Below are 18,418 nucleotides of genomic sequence, written 5' to 3'. Positions count from 1 at the left end.
TCATTCGACTGTGGTTCCAAAATAAAAACATTTGTTACATTTGTTACATCTAATTAAAACCAGTGGTATCCACCAGTGTTAACCATATCATGATTCCAACACATTCACAAGTTTGACACTATGTGCACTTATATGATCTTAATTTCCTCCAGTCATGATTCAATTAACACAAAAGTAATTCTTTCTTTATTGTACATCATTTATAAAACGTTCTATGTTTTTAAAGGTTTCATTTTCAGAACTCATCAGTATAGTCAGCACAATATATTTTTGCTGCCTTATTTGGCACACGGCCTTCTGTAACAACTCATAGGCTGACACAATAAGCCTTCATCATCACTAACCTCGGTTACATCACAACAGGAAGCTTCTGGCTTTGCTGGGTTGCTCCCGATGTGTTCATCAGTGTTGGTGTGTGAATGTTGGCTTCCATCTAGAGCGGGTACGACAAACTCAATTTACATGGTGGGCCATGTAGAGCCAACTTTGACCAGTGAAACTACGCTTTAAAGAACCTTAGCTAGACACTGAATCCATGATATATTTTAATATGAGAAAAAGAAGTGCAATTTCAATGACACAGCTCAGTTTTTTCTATATGATAAAGAGATGTTTCTGTGGTAAATGAAAGACATCTGTCAGCATGACTCTGGGCTTAAATGGTTAAGAAATAAATGTGTAAACAATACAGATAATCACAGTTGTTCATCTATATTCACTTTAGTGTTGTACGATGAGCAATTCATTAGAAAAATATAAAATGATAAATCAGTTTTTTAGTAGGAAAAGCGTAAAACTTATAAAAACACAGCTAAAAGTCCCACATTTTTGCCCTCCTTCACTTTCCAATGCAGTTCAGCAGACCACATTGGAGACTTTGGCAGGCCAATTCTGGTCCCCAGGCCTTATGTTTGACACCACTGATATACTCCGATTCTCAGCTTTGAAAGTCTTTGTTTTGTTTTGCTTTTTTTATTTTTTCCAATGCCCTCATCATACTTTAATCCGCCGTCTGTCTTCTATGACGACATCATCCTGTGACTCAGCAGCAAACAGCTGTGAATATCAGTGTCTCATATCAGGGAGCTCTTTGATAAGCATTTGTTTTGGGACCTTGACACTTGACTCTAATTACAAGTGTCAAAGTTGTAAAAACAACACTTTACTGCGTGTCTGTCTGATTCCGATGAGCCGTCTCACTGACAGACTGGGAGGAGGTGGTCCCACGTCTCGATGCAGGAATGCCTCACCGGATCGTCATGATTCAACTTTTGTCACAAGCACCATTACATCATGTTTGTTTTATTTTTCTAGTGCTAATCCCACTGTGAAGCAACAGAAGGCTTTAAACCCGCACAAAACCAACTCCGATGTTCTTATATTGAGCTTTGTTATGCTACCCTGAGCGAAGCAGCTGTAGTTGTTCACAGCCATGTCTTTTTAACGAAGCAGTAAAACTTCCAGATACTAGAAATAACTGAACAATTCTTATCTGCAGGTGGTGAGTGAAGCCTGGACTGCTGTGAATACAGTACAGAGCCTTATCTGGACAGTTAGTCAAGAAGACTTCTGTGCTCCAGCCTGCCACAGCTTTCTCAGTGCAAAGTAAACCAGCATTTGAATGATGTTTGATTAGCTATGATTAATTTAATTCTTACTGCTACACCAGCAAACAGTCCCCGAAATGTTTCCACCCAATTTTTAAAAATAAACCTCCGAAACACTTCCTTAAAATTCTGTCTTTCTGTGAGTGTTTCTTTGTGAGTATATTCCACAGGATCATGTTCCTATTAGTCCTCTTTAGGGTCACTCAATGATCCCTTAAAGCTGTAGTTTCTCTTGCTGTCTTGATCTTATCGTCCGTTTTCAATTACAAGTCTTCACTTTTTGACTCTTTCCAATATCTAAGCCCAAACAAATTCAGGGGTACATGATAGTAAATCTGTAAAACAGCTGACCACAGGTGTTATCATTTTTACTATGCAAAAAGTCTGAGTAAAATCTGAGTTTTAGTTTGGGGCTTCCTGACACAGCCCCAAAGTGGATTTGTGCATCTAGCCGGAATTGAACCAGCAACCTTTGGCTTGCCAAGTGAACGTATGTAATATTTTATGAAATAATCTCGATGTTTCTGCTCTTAGTTTTACAGCATCCGTTCATCCCTCATTAACAGCTACTGTCTGTCTCCTGCACTGCCTCAAAATTAAAGCATGACAACCTGTGATATTTTTGCTTTGGCCGGTCTGATATCTGTTACAGACTCACAGCCACTCACTTTTATCACAGTGTTCCTCTATTTTAAGCTCTTCGTAAGTCCTGTTATCCTACACCGTATTGTTTGCCCTCAGTAACTTTTCGGACATTTGTTTGTAGGGGAATGAACTCTTGTGTGATCAAACAGTAACAACATAACAAAAATAATATGTTCTTTCACATTTATAGCTTTTATTAACATAAAAATATAAGTCATGATTCATGATGATGATGAGTAAATTCACTTTGGTGCAGTTAGAGTGGCTCAATTATTATTAATTGGCGTATCACAGTTATTAACATTTTTTTGCCCCATCGACGTTTTCAAGATAATATAAGCTTGATATTATTAGATTATTAGTTGCACAAAAACATGCACAAATTCTCAGCGTATTACAGCCTGATCATAAATTAACGATAAATAAACCATAAATTCACCATTTTTAAAGAAAAAAATTGTGCTAAATATTTCCATATCTTTTAAATCTGTCCTTTTAATCAAATATAATCAAATATATTTTAAATAGATACAGCCTGGTTCATGTGTATTTGGACGATGACATTTTTTGTACACCATCGCTGTGGATTTTAAATCAAACAATCAAGGTGTGTGAAGTAGAGACTTGCAGCTTTAATTCAAGGAGTTTAACAAAAGTGTTATGTGTAATGTTTTGGAATTAGACATTTTCCCCCAGAGTTTTCAGTTTTGCATTATTATTGAACTTTGATTTTGATATTATTTATCATTTCTAGCCTTTGGTTTCTTTGTTAGTGTTCTGCTATCTGGTTTCTGTCTGTGTTCCTTAGTTGCTCTGTCTCCCCTGTCTGCTGTATCCCCTTGTCAAGTCTCTGTGTTATGTTTCCTGTTTTACTTTGAAGTCCGTGTCTCAGGTTATTGTATCAGGTTTTGCTTCCCCTGTCTCGTTAGCCCTGATTTGCCCCAGCTGTGTTTCCCTTCTGTCTCTCATTCACTGATTGCTCCCTCTGTGTATTTAAGCCCTGTGTTTTCCTTTGTCTGTGTGATCTGTCCATCTGCCTGACAGTTTAGTTTCTATAGTCCCAGTTTTCTGTTTTTGTCATTTAGTAATAAATCTTTGTTTTTGGGTCTATCCTTCCTCCTGTCCTGCCTGCACACAGCCGACACATGACAAGATGTTGTTTCAAACAAGTCATATGTACACACGTTGCCATGTATAATTGCTTGAATTGATCACACGGGACAAAGGTTGTTATTTATAACTATTTGTACTGCTGCAGGTTATATCACTTTCAAACACAACCGAGGCAGGTGGTCACGTTTACAGGCACTCAGAGCGAACTTTGGACCTCTCTGCTGCCATTTTCTTCTCTTATCACCGAATACAACCTTCACTATCAATAGCAGCCAATCAGCTCTGACTATATAATGTACAGTGACATTTCAACACAACTGTATACTGTTTGTCTATCATAAACTGAGAGCTTGTTATCAGCAGGTTTATCATATGCTCCACTGTCAGGGAAGGATGACAATCAAGGATCCCGCATCTGTTTCTTAAAAGGAATCTGACAGTTTCCACATGTGCCTGTCTCGTGCAGGAGATACTTCAGTGCTGCTTTTTACTTTTTTTTACAAGCACTTGTTAAGATCTTTCATACATTTTTTAAAAATTCAAAGATCCAGTTCTGTTATTAGGCTGTCACTAATGTCTCACTATATGTTGTCCAGTATCAAAAGCTTTTCTTAATTTTTAGTGTTGTTTGATTTTGTTCAGCACTATCTGCAGTAAAGTAAAGAGTAAAGTAATATCTGAGTAAAGCAAGCAAACAGGGTGGAGACAAGTATTCATGGTATGTTACTTATGAAACGTGTCACTGGAATCAATGACTCCTGCTCTGATTTTCCTTACTTCCTTCTTCATAGTCAGCAAATCTATTGTCAATACTTTCTACTCTAAAATGAAACCCTCTAATATTGATGTGGTTTTTGATTGATTGATTGATTTTTATTGATTAGCATACAGAATACAAAATAAAGATTACCAAAAAGCAAAAAAATCATGAGACAAGGCTAATCAAAGGGTATTGGCTGAAGCATTTGCTTATTATGCCAACCCTTTTAACAAAAATCTTTTGCATGCAGCTCCTGTACACAGGGCTCAAGCAAAAGAATAAAAAGAAAGCAAAGCAAAACAAACAAACAAACAAACAAAAAAAATTTTCCACCTTAGATAATTACATCAAAGCAAAACAATCAAGAGTTTCAGAATTATTATTTTTGCTCTTTTCATTCTTGATTAATATATTTTTCTAATACTCTATTTTTAAACATGTTTTTAAACAAGGAAAATGAACTACACCTTTTAAATCACTGTCATAACTATTCCAAAGGTTAACTCCTCTAACAGAAACACATCTTTGCTTTATGTTTGTCCTTATCTTGTTTGTTTTAAAGACATCTGTTCCCCTTAAGTCATATTGACTCTCTCTGACTTTAAACAGCTTCTGAATACTGCGGCAAAGCAAGTTATTTTGTGCTTTATACATTATCTGTGCCATTTTATATTCGACTAAATCATAAAATTTTAGGGTATTCAGATTAATAAACAAAATGTTAGTTGGTTCTATATAGTTTGATTGATTTATAATTCTTATAGCTCTTTTTGTAACTTGAAAATAGGAAGAGTATTTGTTTTATATGCATTACCCCATATCTCCAGACAATAAGTCATATATGGAAGCAACAGAGAACAATAAAGTGTGTATAATGATTTTTGTTCAGGACATGCTTTGTTTTGTAGAGAATAGCAATGGTTTTTGACATTTTTGTTGTCACATGATTTATATGAGACTTCCAGCTCAGCTTATCATCAATTAGCACTCCAAGAAATTTATTTTCGAACACTCTTTCAATTTCAATTCCATTAACCCTGATTTTAGATACATTTTTCATTTGGTTGTGAGCAGTTAAAATTATAAGCCCTTTTCAGGCACACATTTCAGCATTTAGTAACCGTCGCTTGACAGTGTTTTCCCGACATCTAGCCATGAATCTAAATTTGAAATGTTTGGTTGAAATTGTCGTCAGTAGATATGGAGAAGATCAAGAGAGGTACAACAGCGAGTGTCTACAGCCATCTGTAAAACACAGCGGAGGCTCTGTCATGGTTTCGGGCTACATTTCAGCCAGTTTTGAAGGAGATCTGGTCAAAACTGATTCAACTGAACAATCAGAATTTGATCCACCATGCAATGCCTGCAGAGTGAAAGTGTCTGATCGGCAATGGCCCAATTTTTCAGTATGACAGTGATGCCAAACACACTGCCAGGCAGTAAAAACATACCGTCATAGTGTTTCACTGTATATTTTTCTATGAGTCATGGATTGGCTTCCCCAGAGCCCATACATTACATTAGCAGGGTGGGGTCCTGCTGATAGAGATTAGAAAAAAAGACAGCCAACATCCAAAGACGAGCTTTGAATGTCTTCCAAGAAGCATGAAGAACTATTCCCGAAGACCAGTTAAAGAAAGCTGCCTTAGAGGCTGGTTTAAAGAATAAAGGTAGTCATGCAAATATTGATCTTTGAGCCCGTAGAATTGTACCATATATATGTCCAATTGTTACCTGTTTAGTGAAATATATTCCAGTTATAGCTATATAATGGACATGGATACAAGGTGTAGACTCTGAGCTTTCATTTGAGGGTATCCAAACTCAGACTGGAAAAAAGGGTTTAGGAGTTGCATTTGGAAGATTTTGCTGTGAACAGACATGTGGTCAAATGAGCTCTCTGTGCAGGTGAAACAAGCCACCCTTGAGCTGCGAAACCAGAAAAAACCCATCTGAGAAATTGCTACAATAGTGTTAGAAAGCAAGCATCAGTGAACTCAGCAAAGGAAAAAGACCTGAAAGGCTGCGGAAGACAACAGTGGTGGATGATCACAGAATCATTTCCATGGTGAGGAGAAACCCCTTCACAACAGCCAACCAAACAAACAGCACTCTTCAGGACGTAGGCGTATCGATATCCAAAGTCTACCATAAAGAGAAGGCTACATGAAAGTAAATACAGAGGGTTCACTTCATGGTGGAAGCCACTTATCAGCTTCAAAAATAGAAAGGCTAGATTAGACTTTGCTAAAAAAAACAACAACAACCCCCCCCAAAAAACATCAGCAAATGGAGTCAAATTGATTGAGCAGTGTTTCATAATACAGATGGACAATGACTCAAAACATACAGCCAACATCAGCTGAAAGCACCTGCAGTAAAGGCCTGGCAGAGCATTAAAAAAGAGGAAACCAGCATCTGGTGATGCCGATGGGCTCAAGACTTCAGTTTGTCAGCAAAGGGTTTTCAGCCAAGTATTAGAAATGAACATTTTATTTTCAGTTATTTAATTTGTCCAACTACTTTTAAGCCCCTGAAATGAAGGGATTGTGTTAAAAAAGATGCTTTAGTTCCTCATGTTTTTTTGAACAGGATTCATTGAGATACAGAATTCAGTTAAGCTGTTTGGAGATTAGACTGTGGTGACCCATCATAACAGAGCAGATTCCCAGGGGTGATAGGAATTTGGACAGTTTTACACTTGTGGTGGTGTAGATGAAGATGGAGCTCTGAGTGACCAGGATAAAGTGAAGATGGGAGGAGCTTGGTTGCATTAATGAGAATCTGAAATGCAGAATGACAGAAGAGATTCAAAGTACGCAGAGTGGAGGGACGATTGGCTCGGAGGACGGGGGCAACAACAAACTCGAAGTCAACACTGAGTCTGGCAGCATGGGAAAGTGGAAGTGATTGAACTTGCACATAAGCTTCATTAATATTTTAGGATATAAACAGTGTGACAAATGTAAACAGAGTAAAGTAAAGCCTTGAATTCTTTGTGCAGTTCCGGATATCTGTCTTTGAGCTGTTTAGTTCGAGGTGTTTCCTCCTCTTTAAATACTCATTTGTGTCTTTTGATCATCTATAACTTGATTCCTGATGATGCATCTGAAGATCAAAGTATCTCCATGCACAATGGTGTGTTTTGGTGTGGACCTGTTATTAATGTCCAATATCTTTCATATCTTTCACCATATTTAAAGCACCTTTGGGAACCCATTAACAGAAAAAAACATCCCATTTTCTCTGCCAGCTCTACAGCCCTCATCTTATTGAGCTCCTCAACTAAGCTCCTAATTCAACTCCTATTCAGAAAGCAAGGAAAAATACAGTGTTGTTATTGTTTGAGATCAAAATTTGTTAGATAAATAGACGTTAGAGATATTTAGCTGTTGACTGAAGGGTTAGCAAGGCTTTTAGCAATTATTTTATTGTTAAGATGCATGGATGGAACATTCTTGTCTGTTTTCAATAAATACTGCGTTTAATCCATTTTAATTGCAAGTCAGACATGGAAAATTAGTGCTAATTGTACATAATCTGTTTTGAAGGCTGTTTTGGTTTGTCTGACTGGCATTATCTTGGCTTCCTGTAACACTGTGAGGAAACACTGAAAGTTCATTCACAAGCACAGCTGAAGTCAGTGCATGGACGCTCACTCCTAGACCTCATATCCTTCTTTGGAATCTGTATCTTATGGATACAAAGACAAAAAAGAAACACCTTCTTTATTTCGCTTTTCTCAGCTTTTTAAGCCCGAGGGCCTGCAGGCTATCAGATATCTCCTTTGGTTTCTTCACGCATGTTAAACATTGAACATTGGGGTCACTTCCTCTCTTTGGTTTAGATTGTGTTTTCACAATAAGCAAAAGATCTCCTCAATCCTGCTAAAGAGATTTTTTCTTCTGTAGCCTCATTTTAAGTGAATCTGAGCCTCCGTATCTCCAAGCACGTTGAACATGCCTGTAGATGTCCAGAAAGCTTAAATGAATACTGGATATATGTCTGTATTAAAGGATATATGGGATCTGCTTTGCATGATTGCATGGATTTGTGCAGGAAAGTCACCCAGCAAGCTTTTCGGTGAGAGTACCACATAATTATGGGTCTAATCAAAATCCAAAAATAGCACCGCAAGAGACTCTGTGTGCTGTGTGTTGAGGATATGGGAGCATTTATCGGGCCTGTATTTACAGTTTCTATCATTTGAAATCCAACAGGCTTGGTCAGGATGTTTTTACTTTGTAGGAAGATCGTCACAATAGCTGGTTTGCTAAATGAGTCAGTGTCTGCTTATTAGAGAACAGCAGTGCACAGAAAAGCATAATAATGACGCAGAAGGAAAGTTTTTTCTGTTAGGAGTGACTTGGTTTTAGTCATGCTTGGACAGGTGCGTTCAAAGCAGTCAGTCACCATGTTCTGAAAAATGATAGCGGGAAAGCCTTGAGAAAATAACCATGCAGATTAAGCTGAAGTAGAGATGCAGAGGTGGGCATTATTCACTCTTTATTTCTCAGGATTTGGCATAAAAGCTCACCTTTGTATTCTAAAAGTATTCATGTTGGGACACGAGCCATGTTTGCTGTACTGTGTTAGCAGGTTTTAGTCAGCGCCACGGTGCATTGTTTCGATTTTTTCAAAGCTGCATTTGCATGTCAGGACTGTTAAGCAAGTGCTGAATGAAACGGCTTTTTAGTTGTCTGATTTTTGGTAATCTTGTAGATATTTGAATATGACTGCGATACTACAGCGAGTTAAAAGTGAAGTAGAGGGATTTTTATATATAGTGTGCTAATCCTATTCTCTAAATGTCATTAACACAGTTTAACCCATACGCAATAATAAATATACATGTGACACAACCACTGTGATGTCCACCATGCTTCAAAACTGTAAGCATTTTTGGTTGGCGCCATCATGTTGCTTTAAAGCTCGCCTTCATGAACGACGGGTCATCGGGACAGCTTTTATGGACGTCATAAATTAAGCAAAAGTAGGGTCATGTTCTCATAAACACAATCCAATTTGTTTTTGCAGCCAGAGGAAGCTCAGTAAAAGCTAACGATGCTGTTGCCCTATTATCTGATATTTGGTATTAGTTTTGCAACTGAAGTGAAGTGTTAAAAAATGAGTCAAGCATGAAAAAGTTTGTGAAGGGTGCAGGCTGTGCATGAATGGTTTAAAAAGAGGGCTTTCACCCAGCAGGGAGAGCTCTCCTTCAGGACTTTTTGACTTCACACGGGTAAAGCTGTGAACAAACTGTGAGCTTTTCTTATTTCTAACCAAACCTAATAATAAAGTAAATTAAGATTTTAAAAAAACTTTTGGTTTTAGAAGGGACACAAGCTCTAGTCTCCAAAATGAAAGTCATGTGTTTGTCCACCTCAGTCTGCTTCATTTCTTGCCTGAAGATGGCACAAACAAAATAGGCATTTCCCTAAAGTCCTGTAACCCCAGCTTCTTCTAGTTTCCAGCAATAATCACTTATCAGTTCATTGAGGATTGATATTGAGTCAGTGAGTCTCTGTCTTTATCATATACAAGAAGTGATGATGCTACTCAACACCTTCCAGCACATACTGGTGTTGCGTCTCATCCTCTGACAAGATCTGGTTGGTTCTGGTTCTGGATGATCCCACTCATGCAGCTCAGTGGTCCAGTCTTTCTGTGTGGAGTCTCTATGTTCTCCCTCTGCCTGCCTGGGTTCTACCCGGCAACTTTGACGTCCTCCTGCAGACCAGAGACTCTCATGTTGACTTAACTGGTGATTCTAAATTAGTTTTGAATGTGGACGTGCATGAAGGGCTGTGAGTTTCGCAGTTTTAGCCTTACAACAATGCAGCTTGAGCCAAAAATCACAGATCTGACACAGTCTTGGCAGATATTGCTTATTGGTTGAGAAGAGTTATAATCCAGAACTGTGTTGTTTGCACAATATTCTGAAAATCTTTTTGTTTTTCCTGGTGTTGACATGTTGCAAAGCCCATTCAGTGGGCCGGATTTGAGCCGTCGGTGGGCGGGTTCTAGCTCGTGGGCCTCATGTTTGACACCCCTGGTGTAACATTTGTATTTCTCCGCCTCTGTTAAGGGGAGGGCTCTGCTCTGTTGACAGTTGTAAACCCAGCGCGCATATATTCACACACCCACACTGCTCACAGACTCCCGCCGAGCTGTAAGTACGCGCTGCTTCATCTCTGCGTCCTCTGCGCGCACGCCTGAGCTCCAAATCAGGACCGAAGCAAGAACCCGCCGGAACCAGTGGCGAGCAGGAGGACACTGGAATATGGGATCTAACGCGATGGACAGTATGAACCTGTCTCAGGATCAAATTGCTATCCTGGAGGAGAATTTCAACAAAGTCAGCAAGCATCCGGACGGCACGACGCTCATGCTGATCGCAGCGGAGTGCGGACTGTCAGAGGAGGAAACACAAGTGAGTAAAACCGAAAAAAAAAAAATCCCCAGTCTCTCTTTAGTGTCTGTGTGAGCGGGAATGCTTTAAAACAGTGTGGAGTTCCGTTTTCCCGATGTTACTGATCTGGGAGGCTTATCGATAAGGAGCTGTTTAAACGTTAGTGTTGAGCAAACATAGGACACCTTGAAGTTATTATCTCCATGGAGATCACCGTGACAGGCTTGTGGAGACTGATAGTAGTGATTATTGTTACTCAAGCATTTAATAATAGTCATTATCTTATAACATAAACTGGAAACATTTTAATAGGAAAAAGTGCGAATAAAAAAATACCTGCATTCCAACTAAAAATGTAGTTTTAATATTCAAATACTGTTCAAGGCTGAAAAACGCCTGTTCATAAAAAGCATTAGTCTTTTATCACAATACTTTTACCATAGTAGGAAGTACTTTGTTTCATTCTGAGATGTATTAAAGTAGTACTTTATTGAATGCACTTTCCGTTTGTGCAGTTTTCAGAAGTTTAACTTTACTCAGAGATCTTGAGTCTGTAAATCTGACTTCATGCTTCCACGGCTTCATGTGAACAGAGTTTACAAGTGTTTGAGTAAATCCTGTCAGAGGCTCAGTCAGGTGACCTTTGAGGAAATAATCATGCAGTGTCTAAGAAATAAGACTTTAAATTTGTGGGGCAGCTGCGCTGAGATCGAACAGAGCGCTCAGTGTTTCTGTTTACATCACAGTGTGATGAAATAATCCTCATCTGAGTGTAAACCAACAGTGACCACAGCTGATCAGCGGTGGAACAACTCCAAGTTGTCTTTCCTGATGAAGTCACCCCAGAGTCAGGGGGGTCAGCTATTGTTAACACTCATAACACTGATTCATCTGCGCAGGGTGACTTTCAGAGCAGCCCTGGGATCAAACAGTGAGGGCGGGACTGCTGCGTCTGTTTCAGATGATATCATTTCTGGTGATGTGGTCGCTGCTCATACCTGTGCCAGATTAGCGTGTGTGTTCAGATGTTAGAAATGCGTCTTCTCCGGCTCACATTTCAGATATCAGCACAAAATACATGTAAAATCGTCAATAAATGCGTTTTATAATATAAATCTTCTTTAACCATCATCACTTAGCTTTTCAAACAAAAATGCAAACCAATCCCTGGTTTTAGCTACTTTGAATTTGTTTCTGTTATGTAACAAAAAAACTGAATATCTTAGTGGCTATGGGTGTTTCACAGGAATGTCTGACACCTCACTGACAAAACAAATGCATTATATAAGGGATAATTACTGAAGCTTGACTGATATTGAATTTTTAAGACCTATACTGATATTCTTGATTTAAAAAACCTGATATTCTGATGTTTCTTATACAGACACTAAACATGAACAGACTTCCTAATATGTGTTATGTATACTTTTTCATTTATATAACTATCACTCTGCATAAATTGGTTCACTGCCCTCTGGTGAGCAACATCAGCACTGATAACGTGGTTGAAGGGTGTTTCTCCCGTCTGTTCTTTACTCTTTAAATGTTGATTTACTGGCCATTATAAACATCAGTACTAACAAATAGCTGATATCGGCCCATTGATAAATCAGTCAGGCTTTAATAATACCTAACCCATCAATTATAGATTTCTTTTGCAGTATAACTTACTGTCTAATATTTTTATGATCTTTTAACTTCATCTTCACATACCGCACATTCGAGCGAAACCTTTTTACTTACAACATATGATAATTTTGCCAATACATGCCCCTCACGGGTTTGTAGAGCTCAGTGCAACAGTACCAAATCTCTTATTTAGAGCCAGAAAATCCAAACTTAAAATCTACTTTTTGCTTAATTATGTTAAGAAAAGAAAAAGAAAACACAGTGTTCTCATATTCGAGCAGCTTAATAAAGAAAATATTTGAATGAATTCCTAAAAATTTTAGGCAGTACCAAAATTTCCTTTGGGTACTGCCTCCATTCAGTCTCTGTCTCCGCTCCGTTCGACATGTACACACTCCCACCTTAACTCTATCTGAGGAATGCCGTTGCCTACTCTGAAGTCTGAGCATCTGTCACATCTGCAGCCAGATGTGAAGCTTCAGTGCTCTGATAACAACACAAAGTGCACTAAAGTAATGCAGGCACCTCCTCTTTGCAAGCAGCACTCTGAAGCTGCCATCCATGATGACGTTTTAACTTTGCAAACAGTGGGATGTTTCCTTTTAGAACAAGTTTCCTGCTCGTGATTTGACTGGCAAATGACCCGGCTGTTTGCTTAGCTGTACTCAGCAGGAGGCGAGGCCCAACCTGTGGCTCTGTCATCTGAGCTGATGCAGCATCAGTTTCATTTTGTAGGCAAATTTCTGCCCGTGTTTGTGTTTGTCAGGAGTGATAAAGGTCAAGACATGGCAATGTACATTGACAGTTCATGTATGACAGATATGTGCCTCCTGCCATTTTTTCTGCTATAACCCAACAAACCAGTCCCAGAAGATTTTTCTGGACTGCAGTAAGACAAGCACAACAAAAAAATTAAACACAAAACCCCAAACTGAACTGAACTGATTTGAAACAGCTTTTTGAACCAAGGATCATTCTCACTCCCACCTCATCACAACTCAGTTTTAAGTTTAAACGCAATTTGACAAAAACAAAGAGCCAAAGCAACAATCAGTGATGCCAGAAGTTGCTGTCATTTAATGTCTCTGTTACTTGCTGTGCAGAAAAAAAGTAAAACAAATGAGAAGAGGCAAGAAAACTAATATTACAGTCAATTATCTAATCACACACAAAGAAAACATTCCCATTGGCCCTTTTTATAAAATAAACTAACTTAAAATGTTGGCAGGACAAACAGTTTGTTCTTTCCTGCTTTTTAAATAATGTTGTTTATAAAGCTGTACTCATGTTGTTGCTGTGACATCAAGCAGAAACATGGAGCCATCGGGGTAGACTAATAAGCATTCATAGTCCTTTGAATCAAATGCTAAAAGCGAGTAAATGTCTTTGGATAATGCACCAGGTGAGCAATCTTCATGAAAGATCTTAATAATCGGCGTTTGATTGTAAGCAGAGAAGAGTGTTATGAGTAATCAAATAGCTTGGAGGTGTGGAGGTTGAGAGGTAACAGTGTAGAAGGAGAAGAAAATAGCCGTGTAAGTGGTTTTGTGTGTGTAGTCCAGACAAGCCCACGTGTTTTTGCCCCAGGATGGAATATAATGATCCCACCTGCGTCCTCTTGTTACATACAGGGGGTAATTTTTATTTAGCATAGGCCACATGAGGAGGTGGTGACAGTGGGAAGAGTAGCGGGTTTGTCAGGAGGAGACTAAAGGGTTTTTTCCTTTTTTTCACTTGCTGGTTGGATTTAGGCTCTGCAAACTACTCAGTTAGGTTTGAGCACCATAGACTCCTCAGGTAAATTTAGGAAAACATTGTGGTTTGGATTAAAATCCACCTCTTCACAACTTGACATGTTGGGAGAGACACACTCCACCTCCACCTTGTATGTAAACGAACCATGCCAGCTTTGAAAAAAACGACATTGACCCACATTCCCAGCCTGGAGAAACAGACGCTCCAGGAATTTATGCAAGTGCAAAGGTCAAAATGTCCTCCTGCCTTTTAAATCCCAGATATGAATCTTTTTCCGAGTATGCGGAGAAAAGGCAAACACAGGTCTTCCTTTGTAACCAACTTCCCCTTTAAAGGATTAGGTTTTGCATGTTTAAGGGATTATTGCTAACAGTAGTAATTCAAGGATCCAGAAGTCTGCAAGAAAGTTTATTATAAACATCAAAACTAAAGAGTAACTCGAACCAACGCTTCATCCTGCAAGATGTGGATGGTTTATGGCCTACGTTTCACTTTGGCAGTAGATCCTTGTGCATCTATTAGGAGATGTCCTTTATGGAAATGAAGTGAAGGAATTATAACCAAGAAAAGGTTGAACTACAGCAAACGCATGTTACTGCCAAGCCTAATAATCAGGCTATTCTGTATTTCCATTCAGTGCACACAAAGGTGCTTGGCCAACCTGCCAGGGAAGCCCAGTCCAGGCAGGGTATGTAAAGGTCTTGCCTCTCATCAAAAAGAACTGACTCAGCCTCCAGCTGATCTTTTTTTTGTGTGTGCCTTTCTTTCTCTTCCTGTCGACCCTCCTAAGCGTTTTGTATTTGTTAACAAAGCTCTCATTGGAGAAGGTTTAACTGACTGAACCCACCCCGGCTACCACTCCCTGTTCCACATTAACGTTTACAATGTTATGGGCTCCGTGCAGCATGTTTGAGCTCCTTTCAGTGAACTCTTCCTTTGTTTTCACTGCTGCAGGGTCAAGAGTCAAGTGTGAAAGACCGTCTTATGTAATCCACTTAAAGTCAACTTCAAAAAATGACATAAGCACCATTGTGTGGCTCAGCAGGATTACAAAAAGTGACAGCTTCCATTGAAAAGTGGGTGAAGAAAATTGCATTGTAATGGACTGGCTTTACAGACGGGATAGAGCGCGTACAGCCGAGTTCAGAGAATAGTTCTTGAATTTATTTAGTGTGATCATGTTTAAGTGCAATCCCAGATGACTCCAAATGGGAATCTTGTGTGTTTTCAGTACAAAATGAGGAAACCATCCCTCTCGCCAGGCGCACGGCTCAAACGTCCACCCTAAGGCCCGTGTCAGAGGGTCTGCATCCCTCCCCAGATTGCGTCAGCACTCTTGTGAATCCCAAGACAACATGAATTTCAAAACAGCAATGCAATGGGTCACGGGTGTGTGCGTGTGTGTGAAAGCACTCCGTGCAATCATCTTCTGGTCAGAGTTTTAGTGTAGCAGTTTTTGGCAGAGGGGTCAGAGAAACGGGCCATGACTACACGCTGTTAAAATTAGATGGAAACATTCGTTTTCTGCGGTTGCCCTGAAGAAACTTTGCTGTGGGGTCACTGCTCTGCCACGATGAGTCAGCCACCACATTAACATGCACTGAAAAAATGTGACTGTAGTGTGATTGTGAAGATAATGAGAGTCAGATGGAAAGGGGCTTTTGTTTAGTTCGGTGTTGGTTAATCATTTTTCCATGAGGGGATTCTGTATGATGATTATGCTCTGGTCACAAATAACAATCAATATTTACCTCTGATAATTTGAGTTAAGTTGCTTCCCGTTATGCCGTCCATAGACTGTATATAAAAGATGACTGCATCAACCAGCTTCCTTATCATACACTTGTTAGTTATATCCTATTTTAAAGCTGTGAGTTTTGAAACTGGACATGGCTGAGCAATGTCTTAATTTGACTGTGAGACCAAAGACTGCATGCATGCTCACTAGCTTACAAATTTTAATTAAAGTCCCTTCTTTAATTAAATAAGAGCCACAAGCTAATATTAGCATACTGAAATGATACATTTTCTGTTATGCTAACTTGAAAAATGTTACCAGGCCAATGTTAGCATGATAAAATTTTAGATGGTAAATACGATTATTTATTTATTTATTTATTTATTTGCAAATGCTGTGATGGTAAAAAAAAAATTCGACCAGAATCAGGCTAGCCAGTTTTAGCTGAAGCGATAAATATAAAAATGTTGATTTTGTTACAATTTATTAAATTTATTGATTGTTAAAGATATATTAGGCTAACATTAACATGTACAAATGTTAAATATCAGCATGTTTTACCTCAGATTTTTTTTTTGTCACTTAATCTTAGGCTTTATGTCTGGCTAGGCTAGCTTGAGAGTCTGATGTAATATTCTGCATCATGCGGCAACACATAAAAATGTTAGCATGCTGAAATGATGAATACTGAACAATATATTAGGCTAAATATAGGCTAAATAGGCTAAATAGTAAACACTGACAATTTAAGTTCCTATGCTAAGCCAGGCTAACTATATCTTTATGGTAAGCTAGGCTAGTCATGTCCAGACTCTAATGCCTTACTAAATCCACAGATAGGAACTCAGTAGGTGGTAGTGTCTCATGAGAAAAAACCAATTATTCTCTAAAGATATTAAATTATGTGACCCACCTCTATATTTTTAACGGTCAACTTTAAGTTTCACATACATATCATATTTCTTTAGCTCATGTGTCTTACTTGAACACACACAATGATAACAAACTGGGTGATTAGATTACCAATTTAAGAGACCCATAGAGTAATGCGCTCTAGTTGGTATTAGTAGTAGTTAAGTTATTGTCTACATGTAGGATTGTAACCAGTAGCCTCAGGCTGAAAATGCATTTAAAGAAGCCTGTATTTAATTCTTGGAAATATGAGAAGTCCAAGGCTACGTTCACACTGCAGGCGAAAGCGCATCAAATCCGATTTTTTCGCCCCTATGCGACCCATATCGGATCTTGGTATGACAGTGTGAACGGCACAAATCCGATATTTTCAAATCCGATCTGGGTCACTTTCGTATGTGGTACTGAATCCGATACGTATCCGATGTTTTAGAAAGCGACTGCTGTGTGAACGGTCAAGTCGCATTAAAGCCGTCTTTTACGTCACTGACACCAGACAGACGCCAATTATCAGCGCCGGAGAAGCGCCCGATAGGACATCGCGAACGATTTCCTACCATCCGGTGAAACTGTCGGGAAGACAACGTTGGAGAAACGTGAACATTTTATTTTTACTGTATTTTCTGCAGATTCTGACAGAAATCTGCAACTATCCTTTGAAGCACCGCTCCTCTAAAACAGCAAAAAGGATCATTATTAGGTCATCTACATTATTATGTAAATAACAAAATAACTTAAAGCAAAAATCTGGAAACATAAAGTCCGAAGTCTTTATATTAAGGGCAATCAGTCAAACAATATTGTTTGCTCTGGGTCTAAACAGAGCACGTTGTGTGTGAATTCTTCTTTTGCGCATGCGGGCCGCTTTGAGCGTTCACACTGGAGAGCGTTTGATGTCGCATTTTATGTGTAGTGTGAACAAGCAGACAAAAAAATCGGATTTGATCAAAAAATCGGAATTGAGCATTAAGACCTGCAGTGTGAACGTAGCCCAAGAGTTACATCATCAATCTTGTGTTTCAGGCTTTACATTAGTGAACAAAACCCCCTGCCACCTGTTGTAACCACACCCATGGGTGTGTTTGTCCTGTTTGTTTCTTACAGAAATGGTTCAAGCTACGTAACGCACAGTGGAGGCAGTCAGAGGGTCTTCCAGCTAAACAGGGATCTGTGCTGGACTGAGATTTTCCAACCACCTCTTTGGATGCAGGGAGCTACTTCCTTCTGGACGAACTGACTTCCTCTCCTATTCCTCACATGCTTCCCTCTCTGTTTGTTTTTGTATCTTTGAAGCTGTTTTATCTTACAGAATGTGAAGGTGTTTGTGTGCTGCCAATATATCTGCCATGTTTACAGAAATAAACATATTATTATTGTAAGTTAAACTGACTCGGAGTGTGTTTTGCAACTATTGTACATTTGGGATTCAAATTCACTGAGGGAGCCGGGTTATACAATGGTGGGCTGTGGTTTGAAAAGGATGGGGGCATTGTTTGGTTAGTGTACATGCAATTCTGTCAGCAGGGACCGGAGCTGGACGCAGAGCTGTTTACTCGACTATAAAAGATGTAAGGAAGCGCTGGGTTTACAATAGATGCTGCTGGCATCAGCTGCCACTATCCAGGAACTTCTGTGGATGAACATGGAACATTTCCATCAGTGAAAGAGGAGAGAAGGGGAGGGGGCAGGACATGACTGAATCAAGTCACACTGGGCTAAACAAATGCAGGTGATGTAATTTCATTGTTCAACCTCCTCCGCATAATTAAATGCAGTAAAAAGGATGTAAACTCACCAGAAAGTTGGAGCTTTAATCCTCAAAAAGGGTCCAAGCTGCCAGTAGTATA

At 39.1% G+C, this 18,418-nt stretch overlaps 1 protein-coding gene across 1 annotated transcript; it reads left to right on the top strand.

The window, feature by feature from the left end:
• The first annotated feature begins 10,256 nt into the window (after positions 1-10,256).
• On the top strand, positions 10,257-17,956 carry hopx (HOP homeobox). Its single transcript, XM_031728588.2, has 2 exons — positions 10,257-10,558; positions 17,676-17,956. The coding sequence occupies exons 1-2, from the start codon at positions 10,409-10,411 to the stop codon at positions 17,751-17,753; spliced, it is 228 nt and encodes a 75-aa protein (XP_031584448.1). The 5' UTR covers positions 10,257-10,408; the 3' UTR covers positions 17,754-17,956.
• Positions 17,957-18,418: the final 462 nt, after the last annotated feature.

The sequence above is a fragment of the Oreochromis aureus genome, linkage group 2 (genome assembly GCF_013358895.1).
Source record: "Oreochromis aureus strain Israel breed Guangdong linkage group 2, ZZ_aureus, whole genome shotgun sequence".
NCBI classification, from domain to species: Eukaryota; Metazoa; Chordata; class Actinopteri; order Cichliformes; family Cichlidae; genus Oreochromis; species Oreochromis aureus.
This window is presented reverse-complemented; position numbering and strand designations above follow the sequence as displayed.